The 17,052-nt window shown below is 44.7% G+C and overlaps 1 protein-coding gene across 8 annotated transcripts in view; it reads left to right on the top strand.

Moving 5' to 3' along the window:
- PAN3 (poly(A) specific ribonuclease subunit PAN3) overlaps positions 1-17,052 on the top strand; it is a 106,017-nt gene that overhangs the window by 13,982 nt on the left and 74,983 nt on the right. For all 8 annotated transcript variants that reach the window (XM_084761739.1, XM_084761738.1, XM_084761737.1 and 5 more), the window contains exons 2-4: positions 3,821-3,942; positions 5,860-5,926; positions 7,420-7,490. In XM_084761739.1, coding sequence (XP_084617865.1) covers positions 3,821-3,942; positions 5,860-5,926; positions 7,420-7,490 — 260 coding nt within the window. The remainder of the gene's footprint in view (positions 1-3,820; positions 3,943-5,859; positions 5,927-7,419; positions 7,491-17,052) is intronic.

The raw sequence follows: 17,052 nt of genomic DNA, 5'->3' as shown, positions 1-17,052 counted from the left end.
GCTTTTGGAGCTCTATGTCAAGAAGCAGGGTCAGGGATCCAGTGTTAGATCAAAGGTGTACATATCTGCACCCCAGCTGCTTGGCGAGCTAGAGGTCTTAGGAACACTGCCAGGATCTGGAAACAGCTGAAGGAATGAACTAGGAGTTATTTAAATAAATGATTTAGTTAATAAAATAGATGTTAAATTATTTAATAAATGAATTATTTAAGTAAAAATACATGGATTATTTGCTCTTTATTTTCTACATCCTGTCATTTCAAAAAAAAGTTTTTTTAAAAAAAGCTTTTTTGTTTGTTCTTTTTGAGACAGGGCTTCACTGTGTAGCTCTGGCTGGCCTGGAACTGGCTGTGGACCAGGTTGGCCTTACGCTCACAAAGATCCACCTGCCTCTGCCTCCCAAGCACTGGGTTCAAAGGTGTGCGTCATCATGCCTGGCCCTACTTTGAAAAGCTTTAAAAATCAGGACATATTAGCTGTATGTACTGAGTTTCACCGTGACGTTTCCTGTATAATTAGTGTAGTTTTGGTCATGCTCACATTGCCTTTTTGTCCCCTTCTGCCTGCTGAGTCCTTTCCTGCCAGCTCCTCCATCCTCTTTCTGTTGTAGGTGTTGGGTGATCAGCACGGCAACCTTGGGTGGCTCCATCACTGAAGAAAACCTCTCTCTTTCTCAGCAGCCATTAACTGCCATAGAGGGGTGTGTGTGTGTGTGTGTGTGTGTGTGTGTGTGTGTGTGTGTGTGTGTGTGTGTCTGTCTGTCTGTCTGTCTGTCTGTCTCCTCCTCCATTCTGTGACATGGACCTGATAGTGTACATAGTTACCACAGCTGTTGTGAGTTTGAGTGTGCAGTGGCCAGTCGAGTAGGCAGTAGTGTTTCATAGCATTCCTAGACTGTCACTAACTGTGTGGGAGTACACTCATACCATGGCCTGAACATGTACATGGGTGCGTGTGTGTGTGTGTGTGTGTGTGTGTGTGTGTGTGTGTGTGTGTGTGATACTTTCGTGAGTCAGTTCATTCCTTCCACCAGGGCATTTGAGTATTGAACTCAGGTCTCCAGGCTTGTGCACTGGCCTGACTATCTGGTTCTTGTAGTTAATTTAAAATTTATTTTATTGAAGGGGGCTTGAGTTGGTTTTAAATAATTACTTTTTAATGTAAAAACTGGAACTGGAGGTGCTTTTAAATAGTTAAAATTTAAAGACAGGGCATTTCTATATAGTAATGGCTGTTTCAGAACTCAACTATGTAGACTAGGCTGGCCTCACAGCCAGTGACTGTAGTGTGATTGCTGGGCTTCCTCTGTTGTGAATGCCCTGTCTTCTCTCAGTCTGGATTGTGGCTGCTGTCCCAGTCTGTAGGTGGTGCTTCAGACAGTGGTCACACCTCTACCATTTTCTGCAGGGTTCATGCTGAGCACGGTGGCTCTTCCCCACATCCGATATACTGTCTGAAAGTTCTCCTGCAGACTTTGGTGACCCATGGGTTTTCAGCATTTCCCAAGGGATGCATAGATCTGACCAGAGGTTCTGTTTTCCCCTGTAACTTGACAGTGTTCTGTTGGCCAGGTTTCATGGTCCTGAGCTTCCTGAGTGTGTGGTTCACTGTGGGTCTTGGGCTGCCGTGCTGCCACAGCAGTAGAAGTCTTGTTGAGGTGGCATCTTGTTTCTGCTGTGTGAGTTGGCAGTGGTGAGTGCCCAGCTCTGAGGAGAGAGGAATTGTCCAGCACGTCTCTGCTGATGCTGCCCTGGATGTGCCCCAGCTGTTCAGAGTGTTTATTATTCTTCCCATAGCTGCTCTTCAGCTTTACCCACATTAGTCCCTGAAGACTGGGAGGCCATGCCTGGATGTTGGGTGTTGGCTACCACCTTACAAAAAGGGACTGTATAGAGGAACGGGTAATGATCCCAAGGCATCAGGCTTTAATGACGGTAGATTTGCCAGTCTGTCCAGTTGTGCTTTCCTGAGGATTCATGCATGCTAGGGAACGAGCCAAGGTCTCTGCTGGTGTTCTACTGCCAAGTTTCCAGCCCTCCATTTTATTGTGATTGCTTACTTTTGTTACTGTTTGGTTGCTTGCTTTGCTTGTCTCATTGTACAGCCCAGGCTGTAGAAACTCACGCTGTAGCCTTAGATTCTTGAATACTGGCTTACGGCCATGAGCTGCGTGTCTGACCACCTTTTAATTCTGACACCAGGGTCTCCTGGAGCTGCTTAGTCTGCCTTGACCTCACTCTATAGCTCCAGGTGGGCCTTGAACTTGTTACCCCCTGCCTCAGCCTCCTAAATACTTGGGATTATAGACCTGTACTGCAGTGCGTGGCATCCAGGGATAATTTAAATAAATCTTGCCCAGCCTGGAGAGATGGCTCAGAGGTTAGGAGCACTGGCTTCTCTTCCAGAGGTCCTGAGTTCAATTCCCAGCAACCACATGGTGGCTCACAACCATCTATAAGGAGATTTGGAGCCCTCTTCTGGCCTCCAGGTATAAAGCACTCATACATTAAATAAGTAAATAAATAAATCTTTAAATAAATCTTGCCCATCAGTCATCATTATTTTAAATTATAGCAATTCTTAATTGGCTACATTAAAAGGTACTTAATTTTTGGTGGATGTATTACATTTTCTTTCTTTTTTGTTTGTTTGTTTTGTTTTTTGGTTTTTTGAGGCAAGGTTTCTCTGTAGCCTTGGCTGTCCTGGACTTGCTTTGTAGACCAGGCTGGCCTCGAACTCAACAGTGATTACCTGTCTCTGCCTTCTGAGTCCTGGGATTAAAGGCGTGTGCTACCACGCCCGGCTTCTACTCTTTAAAGTGAGCCACTCAGTCGGAGTTGTCTGTCTATTCATTTCAGACAGGGTGCCGTGTATCCTAGGCTTATCTCAAACTTACTGTGTAGCAGGTGACTTTGAATTCTGATTCTCAGGTCTCTACCTCCCTGATGGAGTCCTGGGATTCCAGGCATCCACCACCATGCCTGAGGAGTGCAGTGCGGGCATAGAGTCCAGGGCTTTCTGCGTGCTAGGCACGTAGCTCAAGTTTTGTGGATTGTTTTAGTTTGTTTTTTAGGTGGGGACTTGTGAGTTTCTCAATGACTCTGCTCAGATCAGCTCAGGATCCTGGTGTAATGCATATGGCATTGTAGAAAGTCCTGCCTGCCAACTCCTGAAAATCGAATCTCAACCACCCTATCCTTGCGTAGTGCTTGTGGCCCAGCTAGTGTGACTGTCTTATACCTCTTCCTTGAAGTCAGCACAGAGAGAGAGAGCTCCAGGTTTTTCTATTCTGCAGCCCCTGTGGCCTTCACAGTTTCTCTGAATGTGAGGTGGCATTAAGACTGTTTCAGATTGGCTGTGAGAGAGACTTGACAAACTGCGCTGTTCATGTGACCAGGGATTGTAATTAGGAGTCTCTCCTCCTTTGCAAAGTTAAGGAACTAGAAATACAGCTGTGTTTTTCATGTTGTGCGGCCACTAGGGTCTTAGTGTAAACACCATTCCTGGCCAGTGCCCACCTTTAATCTGAGCACCGGGAGGAGGCAGAAGCAGGCCTGTCTGCGTTCAGGGCCGGCCCAGTCTACGGAGCCAGTTCGAGGACAAGCAGGGCTACACAGAGAAGCCTGTGTTGGGGAAATTCTTTTCTTTCCTGAGGGCAGGGAGGAAGCAGCCACAGCAGCATTGTAAAAGAGCCTTTTAGGTCAAGTACATCTTAATTTTAACTTGAGTTAGGACCTGATGAACAAAAGAACAAACAAGTGACAGGTTATGGAAATTTCACCCTTAACCTAATTGTGAACGGGTTTCCCTTCTCTTTCAGTTCCTGGAATGGATGGAGGTGCTTTACCTGACTCAAGTCTCACAGATTCCTATTTCAGCACCAGCTTTATTGGAGTCAATGGATTTGGAAGCCCTATAGAAGCAAAGTATCCCTTGATGCAGGTATTCCCAGGGTGGGGTGAAATGCCCTCACCCTCAAAGTGTTTGGGTGGGAGGCAGAGGTGGTTGAGACACAGGATGTCATCTGTAGCACTCAGTGAGAGCCTTCAGGGTAGGGTGTGGGGAGAGAGGTGGCAGTGGAGTGTGCGGAGGGCACGCGGGAGTTGTTCCATGTGGGTTGTATGGATGTGCTGTCAGTGTGGGAAAGCCTCTGGCCCCACTCATCAGGCAGCAGTGCTATTAGCAGTGCCCTGAGCCCCCTTCCTGTCAGGAGTGTCAGCTGCAGGCTCTGAATTTGCATTACAGTTACTAAATCTGAAGTCCTGTTAACATTGCCTTTGCCTTCTCAAAGCTTTCCATGCATCGAGCTTTTCTCTTTGTCATGGTTGTGTGCAGTGCTGAGGACACTTTGTAGATAGCTGTTGAGGAGTGTTTCTAACATTCTTCTTCGGCAAACTGTTCTAATAGAGAAAATGGTGTCCTGCGGCCCTGTGATTGCAGTCAGATGCTGCTTGGTTTCCACTCAGTGCTGGAGTAATTTTTAGAAGCTAGTACTTCTTAAATGATTCTTAATTATGAAAAGCTGATTCTTGAGTGTCACTGTGTTCCTTACCGGTTATTTGCCTTTAAGCATTTAAGGAAGCACACACAGTCATGAACACAAGTCACGTCTCCCTTCCATGGGTCTGTATGTGTGTGACACAGGTGTGTGTACCCACGTGTGCGTGTGTGGACACTAGAGCGTGATGGCGGTTGTTGGCCTCTCTTGCCCTTTGCTTTACTGCATGAACTAGCAGGGCGCCCAGGATATACACCCCCCCCCCTCCCACCCCCGAGACAGGGTTTCTCTGTGTAGCCTTGGCTGTCCTGGACTCATGTTGTAGATGAAGCTGGCCTCGAACTCAGCGCTCCACCTGCTTTTGAGTGCTGGGATTAAAGGCGTGCGCCATTACCGCCCTGCCCCATGTCTGCCTTTTTATGTGGGTGCTGGAACTTGAATCTCAAGCCCTCACTCTTGCTGATCAGGAGCTTAGGTGCTGAGCCACTTTCTCCCTGTCCCTAAATGCTTTATTCATTAGGGGACAGTTAATGTGTAGTTATTTTAAGACAGGGTCTCATGTGCCTCTGGCTGGTCAAAACTTTGCTACATAGCCAAAGATGGATGACCTCAAACTTCTGCCCACCTCACAGGTTCTAGGATTGAACCATGTGTTATTACCGTGCCTCGTGCGCGCGCGCGCATGTGTGTGTGTATGTGTGTGTGTATATATAAAATGTATATTGAAATTGTCTCAAGGACTTGTCCTCCTGCTTCCTTTTTCAGTGACGCAGAAATAGAGTGAGAAGCCAAATGACTTGAGTGTTGGATTACAGGATTTAAGTTAGAGCTGATATATTCTAACTTGGATTCTCTTTGCAGAGAGTGAGGCAGCTTCGTTTGTTGTCTTCAGAGATCTTCTAGGATAACGTAGGGGCAATGGGGTAGGAAAGCAGAGGTCATGTTTGCCGAACAGAAGACAGCCTAACTTAGCTTTTGAAGGAGGGAGAGCATGCATTGACTGTGTACAGGCACGTTCCGCCTCCTAGGATGGGTATTGGAATTTATATCTTAGGGATGATAGCCATGCGTTAAGTTACAGAACTGCAATTCAAAACAGGCCCGGAGCATTGTCTGAAACACGGGCTAGTAAGAAAGTTATTTGTGCTTCCTGGGCCTCTTCGTATAGGGAGCCGTAGCTTAAGCAGTGGTAGCGTGTGTAGGAGGGAATGTGTGGCTGGTGAGAGGTCACTCGGTTCCTACTCAGTCTCTGCATCCTTAAAAAGCGATGGGAGAGTGCAGCGTGGTCCAGCCAGTCTTACTGTTGGATGCTTTTCATTCTGTATTTCTCAATGGCCCCATGTGCATGTTTTATTTTTCAGAGAATGACTAGTAGTAGCAGTTCCCCGAGCCTTCTAAATGACAGTGCCAAACCATACGCAGGCCATGGTAAGATCTGATTGCATGCATCTACAGTTCTAAAAGCAATATGATCATAGACATTGTAGAAATTATGAACGGGTATTAACTAGAAAAATTTACCAGGATTTTGAATCACCCATTCTTCTTTTTCTATTAATAAGTAGAATAATTGAGATTACATTAAACATTTTAACCATGGTACTTGATTAATATGAATTAAATTCTATTGTTTATTTTCATAGCTCTCATCTGTTCTTTTGCAAGAAGTCTACTCTAGTGGACTATATATGTGAATAGTTTAAAAATGTTTTTAAAAGATTAAAAACAAAGGTGTGGTGACACACACCTTTGATACCAGCACTTCCTAGGCAGAGGCTGGTGGAGTTCGAGGCCAGTCTGGTCTACAAAGTGAGTCCAAGGCAACCAATGCTACACAGAGAAACCCTGTCTTGGACTACACACACACACGCACACACAGACACATACACACAAAAAAAACCCCACTACTTTGTAGCATTATGTTTTACTGTTCCCATATTGTTTAAATACTATACAAGGTGACAAATGATACATGGTAAATTATGCCCTTTTGACTGTCTTAAATTTATATATCATATAAAACATTTGTCTTTTTATTTATTATCATTTTTCTTTTTGCAAATTACTTATTTCATATTAAATCATTTTAACACCAGTAAACACAAAACTCCAGCTAGAAGGACTCAGAGAAACTAAGTAAAAATCTCTGTGTACTGTGATGTGAGGGCATTTAACACAGGCTTTTAGGATCTCACATATAATAAGATTAAAAAAATACAGGTTTAAAAAAAAAATACAGGTTTATTGGAGCCAAGAAGTGAAGATGGAGTACTTCATTCCATGTCTTGTGCCCTTCAACCTTAACTCGTGATTTGTAAAGTAGGAAATAATTCAGAGTTATTACATTTGCAGAGTAATGGCACTTTCGAGCCTATAAAATCTTTGGATTCTGTTTGTGTTTTGAAATATTCAATATTTTAATCTTTAAAATAACTTTAGGATATTTAAAGCAACTAATAAAAATGTCAGAAATCTGTTGTTAAACTCAGAACTGTGATTAGTCTGTAGAGTGGATGGTTTGAAGGCGCAGCTGTCACAGCGAGTCTGAGCCTGGGTCTCTCTGACGCCTTTTTATCCCTACAACTCCGTCTTAACACCAGTGTTTACTATAGCTAGACTTCTTGCCTTCAAAACTACACCCCCAGTCATGTGACTTAAAAGACTTAACTTTTGTATTTTACTTGTCTCTTGTTTTAATCAAGCAGGTGAATTCTTAGGTAAAGATACATGCTTGACTGGGTAGACAGCAATATGGGCTGAAGGAAGTAACTCATCAGTTTGTGTTGTGCATTGAGCATGCAGGCGCGTGAGCATTGAGCTTGCTGTGCATGTGTGCTGCTGTTGTGGCACTGCCAGGGTAATAGGTCTCAGCCTTGCTCCTTCCCTGAGTTGTCTGGAAACCTGTGTGACTTGCCTTCCAGATCCTCTGACTTCACCTGCTTCATCCCTGTTTAATGACTTCGGTGCCCTCAGCATCTCCCAGAGGAGGAAGGTAGGTGAGATTGAAATTCCAGTGCAACTAGATAGAGTTTAGAGGTGATGCTGGGTACCAAGTACCAGCATTTTCCTAAGTGGGCTGAGTGCTCTTCTTGTCCTTATCTAAGTTTTTCCTTGCTTTCTCTCATTGCTTTTGGCTTTTTGAGTTGGGATCTATAATAGTCCAGGATGTCCTTGTATTTTGATGGTTCTCCTGCCTCAGCCTCCCAATGCTGGGACTGCAAGCATGTCACACCATGACTGATGCCTTCTCTCTTAGATGTGGGGTTTTATTTGCTTTGTATGCAAGGGATGAAAACTTGTATGCAGAGGAATGAAATATACTTCACTAGCCCTTGTTCTTTTTCTTAGTATATTCTATTGCTGTTGATATGTCCTGGTGTAAGCATTTTAACCCTATTTTAGCTTGTTTGACTTCTTTGTGACTAGATTTCAAAGGAATTCCATATACAGCACAAAACAAACTTGAGATTTACAACTTTGTATAATTGACTCAAGTGCGTAAATTTTTAACTAAAAGTGTGTTTGTTGTTGTAATTTTCATTTTGGGGGGGGGGCGCACAGGTCAGGGAGGGCAGGGACGACACGGTCGTACTCAGCAGCTCAGCCTGGACTTGAATTCATAACACTCCTTCCTCAGTTTCCCAAGTGCTAGCATTACAAGTGTGTGCCACCATGCTTAGCTCTTCAAAGCCAGTTCATGTTACACATTTGATGTAGTTTGGAATTGAGGTTTTACCCCACTGCAGAATTTCATAAGGACTGATTTTTGTGAGAAGTTGAAGTGAGTGGTTTGGTGCGTTTGGGCTGTAATGAGAGCCATGCGATGTGAATGGTCATTTAAAGAAGCTGGTGGTTTGGTTAGGACCAGTAGCAGCAGGCAGAGGTCCAGGATCTTGATGGATGCTCCTGTAAAGTTCTTCCTAAGTAATGGGAGAAAGGCCCCAAGTTACACACCAGCCTTATTGAGAATGAACTGAGCAAGAGTTTGAGGGGAGGCATCTGGTAGAGGGCAGGGGGTATGGAGTCCAGAAGACCGCTGCTGCCGGGCTGCCGGGCTCAGCTCACTCACAGGCTTGCTGGGCTGTGTGAAACAGGCGTGACCCTGTGCTTGTACTTACGGAACGTGAGGAGACTGGGTGTTTGTTTTCAAAGCAAAAGGTATATTATATGACATATATAGTCTCACGAGTACTTAATGTTCTTTTCATCTTGAGAACTGGACGAGAGCGAGGAGGAGATTGGAGATGCCTTGGCTTGATGCCTGTAGATCTTTCAATGTTTTCACCAAGACTGAAGTTAGTTTTGCTTTCCATTCTTTTCTCACAGGGTGGGGTGTGGTAGAGGTGGACAGAGGAACACCTGTCACCAGTAGTGCAAAAGGGGAGAGCAACCGCAGCCTGGGGACCATGTTCCCTCCTATTCCCTAGAGGCCTTCTCTCAGAAAAAAGTCAGTCAGTTAGAGCTGTTCCTGAAAGCTAGCTCCAACAGAAAGCTCAAATATACTGTTTAGATCTATTTTTGAACTAAGTAAAAATCAGTGGGGAAAGAGAAAATACAGTACATATTTTCCCTGTTAGGTGAAAACAGTAACGGAAATATTAATATGTGATTTCACTGCTTTGTAGCCTAGGCTGGCCTCAGACTTGCAGTGACTATCCTACTTCCTCTTGAGATCTGGACTCAGGCTTGAGCTGCCCTGCCTGGCCTTCAGTATTAGAATGAAGCTATGACTTTGGAGGTCCCTGGATCTCTAACCCCGTGACCTTGTTCCATTGTTTCAGATTGTAATCTTCCCATTCACGAAATTATAGGTATATTCTAAACAGAATGTTTGTCTTTTATCTCTAAAAAAACTGTACTGTGTATAAATTGAAAATGCTTGTATGTGACAGGGAAGTCTCCATTGCTGTGTTGACACTCCACAGCATGTGTAGAGGAGGGCACACGGGGCTCTTCAGGCGGTATGTGCTGTTCTGTGGTATGTGTTGTGTTAAACGCTAGTGGTTGCTCAGAAGGTTTAAAACTGTTGTTTTTGGACTTCTCTGCATAGTGTGCTGGCAGTTGGGGCTGCCTTTTCCCTTTTGCTGTAGTAGTTTATGCTTGTTTCATGGTACAGCTCCATGGAAGTAAGTGCAAGTTACATTTACTTATTAAACTCCGTGCTTATTTAAGCAGGATAGATACTTCAGAACAATGTCAGAGAACAGGCAGGAGGACATTCACTGCCACATACAGCCTGTACGGGAAGCCTCCCCAGGGTCTCGGGCAGATCCCAGCAGCAGTTCAAACCATCTAGGTAGAAGGCAGCGGCGCTGTGAGGAAGGAAGGAGCCTCGTGACTCCTCCTCAGCTGTTGCTCACAGATAAACTAGGAGACTAGAGCTGGGTATCTTAGTGTCTTTATGGGTTTACTGAAGTAAAATGTAATAGGAAAAATAGTACAGAAAGGCTGCTAGCCATCATCTGTCACGAGATACACGAGAAGATGGCTGAACCGTTCCATATATAGGCACGTATGTGCCGTTGGTCATTACAGCTAGGGGACCAGAGTCGGCGTCAGCAGAGCTGCGCCTGTAGCAACTTGATAATACTGCAGCATCAAACAATACAGTTACTCTTCTTGTAATTATTTTTTTAATTTCACACAAATCATAGAACCATAACATACAAGAAATTTTTAAGACAATTTTTATATTTATGCTTGCAAAGCATTGATGTTTTTGCTTTTCCTTATTAAGAATATATATAGGTGGAGGACACAATATGAAATAAATATATTCTTAGGTGTTGGAAGAATTAAATTCTAATTTACAGTCTATGGGAGGATTAAATCTCTGTAATATGCTACTTATGACTCTTGAGTTCTGTTAAGAATGAGAGTTAAATGCCGGACGTGGTGGCGCATACCTTTAGTCCCAGCATTCGAGAGGCAGAGGAAGGTGGGTCGCTGTGAGTTCAAGGCCAGCCTGGTCTACAAAGAGAGTTCTAGGACAGCCAGGGCTATACAGAGAAACCGTCTCAAAAAACAAAAAACAAACAGATTGAGAGTTAATATTCTAGAGGTTAGAGATCAGTATGCGAGGAAACTTAGCTGCAAGGTAGACCCAGCTGAAGTTATTCCTGGCACAGAGTCACTGAGTCACATATGTAAACATTGGGTGCCAGAGCTGCACGTGGAGCTTTCAGGCTCTCCTGTGGTTCCTGTGCAGGGCCGCCAGCCACGTGCCTGAGCACCTGTGTTCATGGAGTTCCTCTACCGCTCTCAGGGTGATGCTGTACTCACCGTTTTAGTCACTCGGTCACTTAAGCTCAGCTTCTCCCTCTCCCAGAATAACCCTCTTATGTGCCTGCCATTTACATTTCAGTCAGTAAGAAGCTTTCCACTCACACCAGTCAGCTTCCAAAGGCTTTAACATTCAGTCACGTTCTGGAATGTGTATTCTGCTCTTGATTGTAAAGCTCTTGGTCAGGATGAGAGAAGTGGGAGCCAAGGGGCGTAGCTCATCTGCTGGGGCCGTGGTGGGATGTGGGTGGAGTACAGCTCACTGGCCACTCTGTTCTTACCCAGTGTGGGCTCTGTGGTTCTAGTCTCTTGACATAGCCATACCTGTCTTTCAGTGCCACAGAGCTGACTGACGAGCACGTCATTGGTTGTGTAGTGAGTGTGTTGAACTAAGATTTTCTTTCCTTTTTCTTTTTTTTGAGGGTGGGGCGGGGCAGGATCTCTACATAGCTCTGGCTGGCCGGGAACTCACTGTGTAGAGCAGGCTGGCCCTGATCCACCTGCTCTGCCTCTCGGGTTGGGACTAAAGGTGTGCACATGGCTCTGAGAAAGATTTATTTAAATTCATGTTTGCAAGAGAGTTTTGTCTTTTGATTGATTTTCAAAACTGGCACTTTTGTTCTGGAGGTTGTTTAAATGTGTGTAGTAGTGTGCAGATTAGTTAACATCATACCCAACAAATGAGCTGAATTGGGTGCCTCTTTTACCCGGCAGTGGCACTGTTGGCCATATTGTCATCCTGAGTCAGGTTTCACATAACAGCTGTTTAATAAATATATGGTGCTTTTGCCTTAGACCATAGAGCCCGGAGGTCATGGTGAGATTGTCTGCTGGACTACTGTACCACTGAACTCAGGAAGTATAACTACTACCGGGAATGTGGCCTTCTTAGTGACTCCGCCTGTTCTCCTAAGACATAGGTGTGAAGAAGAAGTCAGTTAGGTTGTGGTCACCAACCTGATAACTGTTTGTTTCTTTCTTCCTTTTTTTCCGTATTGTTGAAGGCGGGGGGGGGGGGGGGGGGGCCAGAGAGGGTGTGTTAATCTTTTTGGCTTTATTTCTTTGGATATCATCTCTTATTGATTCTTGTGCCAGTGAGATCAAGAGAGATGGATTCCAGTTTAGATAAACAACATTTGGATTGTGATGTGTTATGGGTTTCTTTGGAGACAGCCCGACCTAGTTAGTGGTGAGAGTGTAGGAAAAGTTATTTTAACCTCTTTTAACATTTGCTTCAAATCCATAAAGTGGATGGTTTTTGTTTGGTTGGTTGGTTTGGTTTTTCGAGACAGGGTTTCTCTGTGTAGCCTTTACTGCCCTGGACTCGCCTTGTAGACCAGGCTGGCCTCGAACTCACAGCAGTCGTGCCTCTGCCTCCCAAGTGCTGGGATTAAAGGCGTGCGCCACCGCAGCCCAACTTCCATAAAGTGGATGTAATGATGGGCATTAGCTTCATAAAATTGGTGGATGTAAAACGTTTGTCATAGTGACTTTAGCTTGCCAGGTAGTAGTTAAGTCTTCTGTAGTTCAGAAACTTAATTTGTTTCTGAGAAAGTAGCAGGGTTACTCCTTATTACTTCCTATTTCAAATCATAACAGCAGCTTTGAAGATAATCTGCTTCATTTAAAAATTCAACTCAGCAAGAAAATATCTAGAAGTTAAATTAAAAACAAGGCAGGCTGGAGAAATATCTGGGCTGGTGGGGTCTATCCCCTGCACCATACAGGGATGGGTGTGTTGAGACCTGTGACCCCAGGGGTGATGGCCCATTCAGCCCAAACGCAGAGGCAGGAGAATCACCTCAGATTGGAAGCCAGCGTGGTTCAAGGCCATCCACAGGCTGGGTAGCAAAAATACCCGCCCCCATGGCTTTACTTAATTTTAGCAGCCCGTTAGTATTCTAAGTGAATTTAATTCTAACCACTAATGTAATTGCAATTTTGTATTTATTTTGTGTAAGTAAAGATGTGCTGGAATAATGAGGTCCTTTGGTTAGCTAAGGGATGGCCTCTGGAGTTAGAGGGGCTGTGTAAGAAAAGCATGCCGTTTGTTGATTCGGGCTGATGGACCTACACTTGACCACGTTCTGCAGAAGACAGTGGATCTGCCTGTCACTAAACAGAATGTGAAGGAGTGCACGTTTTCTCTGTGTTCATGACTTTTTATTTTTCTGAGCGTGTGCTATTTGATCATTGTTTCATAGTACAAATAATAGACATCCTTGTTTCTGAGTTTGATATTCAGAGGGGTTTCCTTAATTTGAATTCACGGAAGCATTTTGTTTGGGGATGATAATAGCACCTTGTTTTCTCTGGCCTGTCGTTGTTGAGGTTGCTGTGCAGTGCTTTGGTGTTGCTTTATAGTCAGCAAGGACTCCATGCTGTGAGCACTGGCTTGTCCCTGTTCCTTCTCTAGATTGTACATATTCTTGAAATAGGAACAGACCTTACTGGTCATTTGTTTGGTCTTAAAGACAGAAAAGCTGATACTGAAATCTTCAGTGAGTGTATAGTTTTGTTTTGTTTTTTAACGTTGTGACCATGCAACAGGAGGGCCAGGAGTTCAGGGTTACCCTCAGCCACACAGTGAGTTCAGAGCTGTCCATGCTGCACAGACCCTGTCTCAAAAGCAACCCCACTCCCCCAAAACCCTACCCCGAACAACATAACAGGTGCAGAGTCTGAAAACTTCCTGCCTTGTTAGAGATTAGAGGGGAAACTCCTCAGTCCCAAGGCACCAGCCAAATCCTTAGAAAGAAGCTTTGTAAATGGCTCTGGGACTATGCTTCAGCTTTGAGGGTGTCTCCTGCTTCTGTCTACATCACTAGTTCCCTCCCATCTGGGTGTGGGCTCTTGAGAACTTGACCCTTTGGTGTGCTCTTTGGATGCACAAGGCCTGGCACTGCTGAGGACTTCTGCAGACACTCTTGGTTGGTGCAGTCAGATTTGCTTTTTAAAAATGTCTCTTGTGATGAGGATGGAACCCAGGGCTTGGGGAATTCTAGGCAGGTGTGGTACTCTGAGCTATAGCCCCCCACCCTCCCCCAAGCCCCACATGCCTGTCTGTTATGCTTGTAGTGTAGACAGTGTTCAAGCTACCACTGTTCTTAGTGTCTTACTGTTAATTTACATTTTTGAGCTATAAACACGAGTCATCTTTGTAGGAAAGCTTGAGACATAGAGGGAGCATTGCTGGGTGTTTACCCAGGACAAGGACACTGAGGACTGTGCTGTGGGTGCCTGTAGTGTGCATGCCTCCATTCAGCATACTCAGTAAGACGGGACTTCTTTGGCTGTTTGGGAGCAGGGCTAACCCAAGGTGTGTGTGTGTGTGTGTGTGTGTGTGTGTGTGTTTGTGTGTGTTTAATAATTGCAATTTTCAATGCTTGTCTAAGGATTTTAGAACTTAAGGGGAAAGAGAGAGGGGCATGTGGCTTGTGCTGAAGGAAAACTCAGAGAACTGTATACATAGCCATTTCCTGTAACATTGTTCCTCCTTACCGTCCTTCCGACTGTCTTTCTCTGTCAGCCTCTGCTTTCAGCTAATCAGCGGGTTTTGGCCTCCTAGGTCCTTGGCACTCTGGCTTTCTTACTGTTCTCTGCCGTGGTTCTTAGTGACAGGCAGTGGTGACCCTGTGTGGAGAGAGCATGTAACAATCCCTGAAGGCAGTTTGTGTTTGCTGCAGCTGCTGTAGCAGTGCAGTGGGGAGACGCAGGCGGCTTGGGCCTCCCCTGCTGGAAGAGATGTATCCAGGGCACGGCGCTGAAGCTGAGAAAGCTTGACCCAGACCTCTCGCCAGAGCCCACTAACTTGTCACCTGCTTCCAGTTTGATGCCCACACACCTCGAGTGCTGTAGAACTTCCTCTCTGAAATGCACCCTCTCCTGTCAGCTCTTCAGCCCTTCCCTTTGCAAAATGCAATGCAGAGTTGTTACTGTGGGTCATGACACAGCAGATGTTTTATTACTGCGTTCACCTTCGTCTCTTTACCTTAGCTTTCTGGTGGTTTAGTGTTGTGTGAGCTTGGCCACTGTGCTTTGATCTTCAGTTGGGTTTTCCTTGGCCTTCCATCTCCCCCTTCAAATACCATCTCAGTAAGCCTGTACCCCCACATTTCTCTCCTTTCTCCTGCTTTGGCACACTTGCCTCCCTTGTGAAGTGCCCCTGGCCCTGCTGTCTTGGGACCTCAGCTCTGTGTGCATTGCTGGACGGGGTCAGTGACTTAGACTTAGTGGTGCCTCCTAGACGACAACCTCTGTTCCCAGAAAGGTGATGTGCGTCCTTGTACTCTAAGCACCTGAAGTAGTCCCCAGGGCAAAGCCCTTGCTCAGAGCTCCAGCTGGAAGCTAGCTCACCGAGGAAGCAATCCTGTGCTCTCTGTTTTGTGCGGGGGACTTGTGTGTAGAATCTACGTTTTTGGTACACCTTTCTCTGCTATACCTTCATTCTTCCTGTTGCTGCCTTTACTTTTTTTAATGTCATCTTGCTTTGTGGCTTTGTACCCTGTTGCTTTTGGTACTTTATTTTGCAATCCCCCACTCCCCCAAACAGCGTCTCACGGTGGTTCTGCTGCCTCCCAAGTGTTGGGATCAAAGGCATGTGCTTCACCCCAACTGTGCCTGTTACTTGAGATAACGCTCCCCTTTAGGTCTTCTCAGAGGCCTGCAGGGCCACGCAGCTATGGAAGAGCGGTGTCTGTCGTGGCTCCACTTGAGCCGTCTACTCTTCAGCTGCAGGCAGTGGGAACTCAGAAACAGTTAACTGAGGGCTGCTGGAGGAAAGGTGCTCTAGTATGCTTTTTCTGTATTACTAATGCACTACATGGAAGATAAATTGCATTGACAGTTGCCACTCGGTCAAAAAGAAAGTGACTTTGTGACAAATCTGTATTGCTGTAGGCCATTTAAAGTATTTTAGTATGTGACTAGAATTGAAGTATCTTTGAAATGTTTTGGTAGTTGTGATTTTAGTTTCAAAAAATGCTTTTGTGTTTTGCCTGCATGTGTGTCTGTACCATGTGTGTACTGCCTATGGCCCCTAGAAGAGGGGGTCAGATACCCTAGAACCGGAGCTCCGTATGGTGATGGGTGATGAGAATGGAACCCAAGTTCTTTGGAAAAACAGCCAGTGTTCGTAACCACTGAGCCATCTCCCTCCACCTGCTATGATTGTAATTAGCCATTGACAGTTTAACCTTTTTAATAGAGGTAGAAGAATCTATAACACAAGAGTTTTCTAAAATACAATTAGAAAAAACATCAGTAAATGCTTTATTAAGGTTATATCTTACTACATGTCAAAGCTTTACATAGTACTGGATTTGAACACAAAAATGTACAGAGTTTAATTTTAACTTTAACATTTTCCAAGGAATTATGTTGTTAGAATACCTTGCTTTGAAATTGTTGCACTTAGAGCCAGGCACTGTGGTGCAGGTCTGTAATCCCAGCACTTGGGGAGCCAGAGGCAGTTGGATCTGAGTTCGAGGCCAGCTTGGTCTACAAAGCTAGTCCAGGACAACCAAGGCTGTGTCGAAAAACCAAACCAACCAAACAAAAAAGCTGTACTTAATGTGGTTATGGCATAAGCCATGAAGCACTTCGAGTATTTTGGTCCAGAAACCTTCTCTGATTTAGACATGCAAGGAACACTGGGTGAGCCCTGGGCTGCATACAGTCAGAGCTACTTTAGCGTCAGAAACCTCTTCCTTAGTTTCTTTCTTAATTCAAGTTTAATTATTCTCTATTCTCCTTATTAGTTTAGGTCTCTTATGGAGAGGGGAACCATGTTACATAGAATAATTTCTATAGGCATTATCAGGGTTTGGAAATGTAGGTAGTTGTGGTGTGTGTGTGTTTTCTTAAATTGTTGACTCCACCCTGTCTTTTTACATTTTATTTTATGTGTATGAGTGTTTTTACCTGCATATATATATGTGCACAATGTTATGTGTCTGGTGCCTGTGGAAGTGTGAAGAGGGTATTAGAGCCCCTGGGACTGGAGTTAGAGGTGTTTGTAAGGTGCCATGTGGGTACTGGAGATTGAACCTGGGTCTTTTGCAAGAGCGCCTAGTGCTCTTAACCACCAAGCCATCTCTCCAGCCCAAGATTAAGGATGCTCATGCTTTAGCTTTTCAAGTTCTGGGATTACAAGCTTTTGTACCAACATGCACAGAAAAATGTGCCTTTATATTAGATTTAAAAAAAATCTCACCTCAATGTTGCATTCTAATGATTTTTAGTGCTCTTAACTATATCTCAGGGCAGAGCAG

This window comes from Acomys minous, assembly GCF_964271855.1.
Source record: "Acomys minous genome assembly, chromosome: 16".
NCBI lineage: Eukaryota > Metazoa > Chordata > Mammalia > Rodentia > Muridae > Acomys > Acomys minous.
The sequence above is the reverse complement of the archived record's forward strand: the minus strand, read 5'-3'. Positions and strand labels throughout refer to the sequence as shown.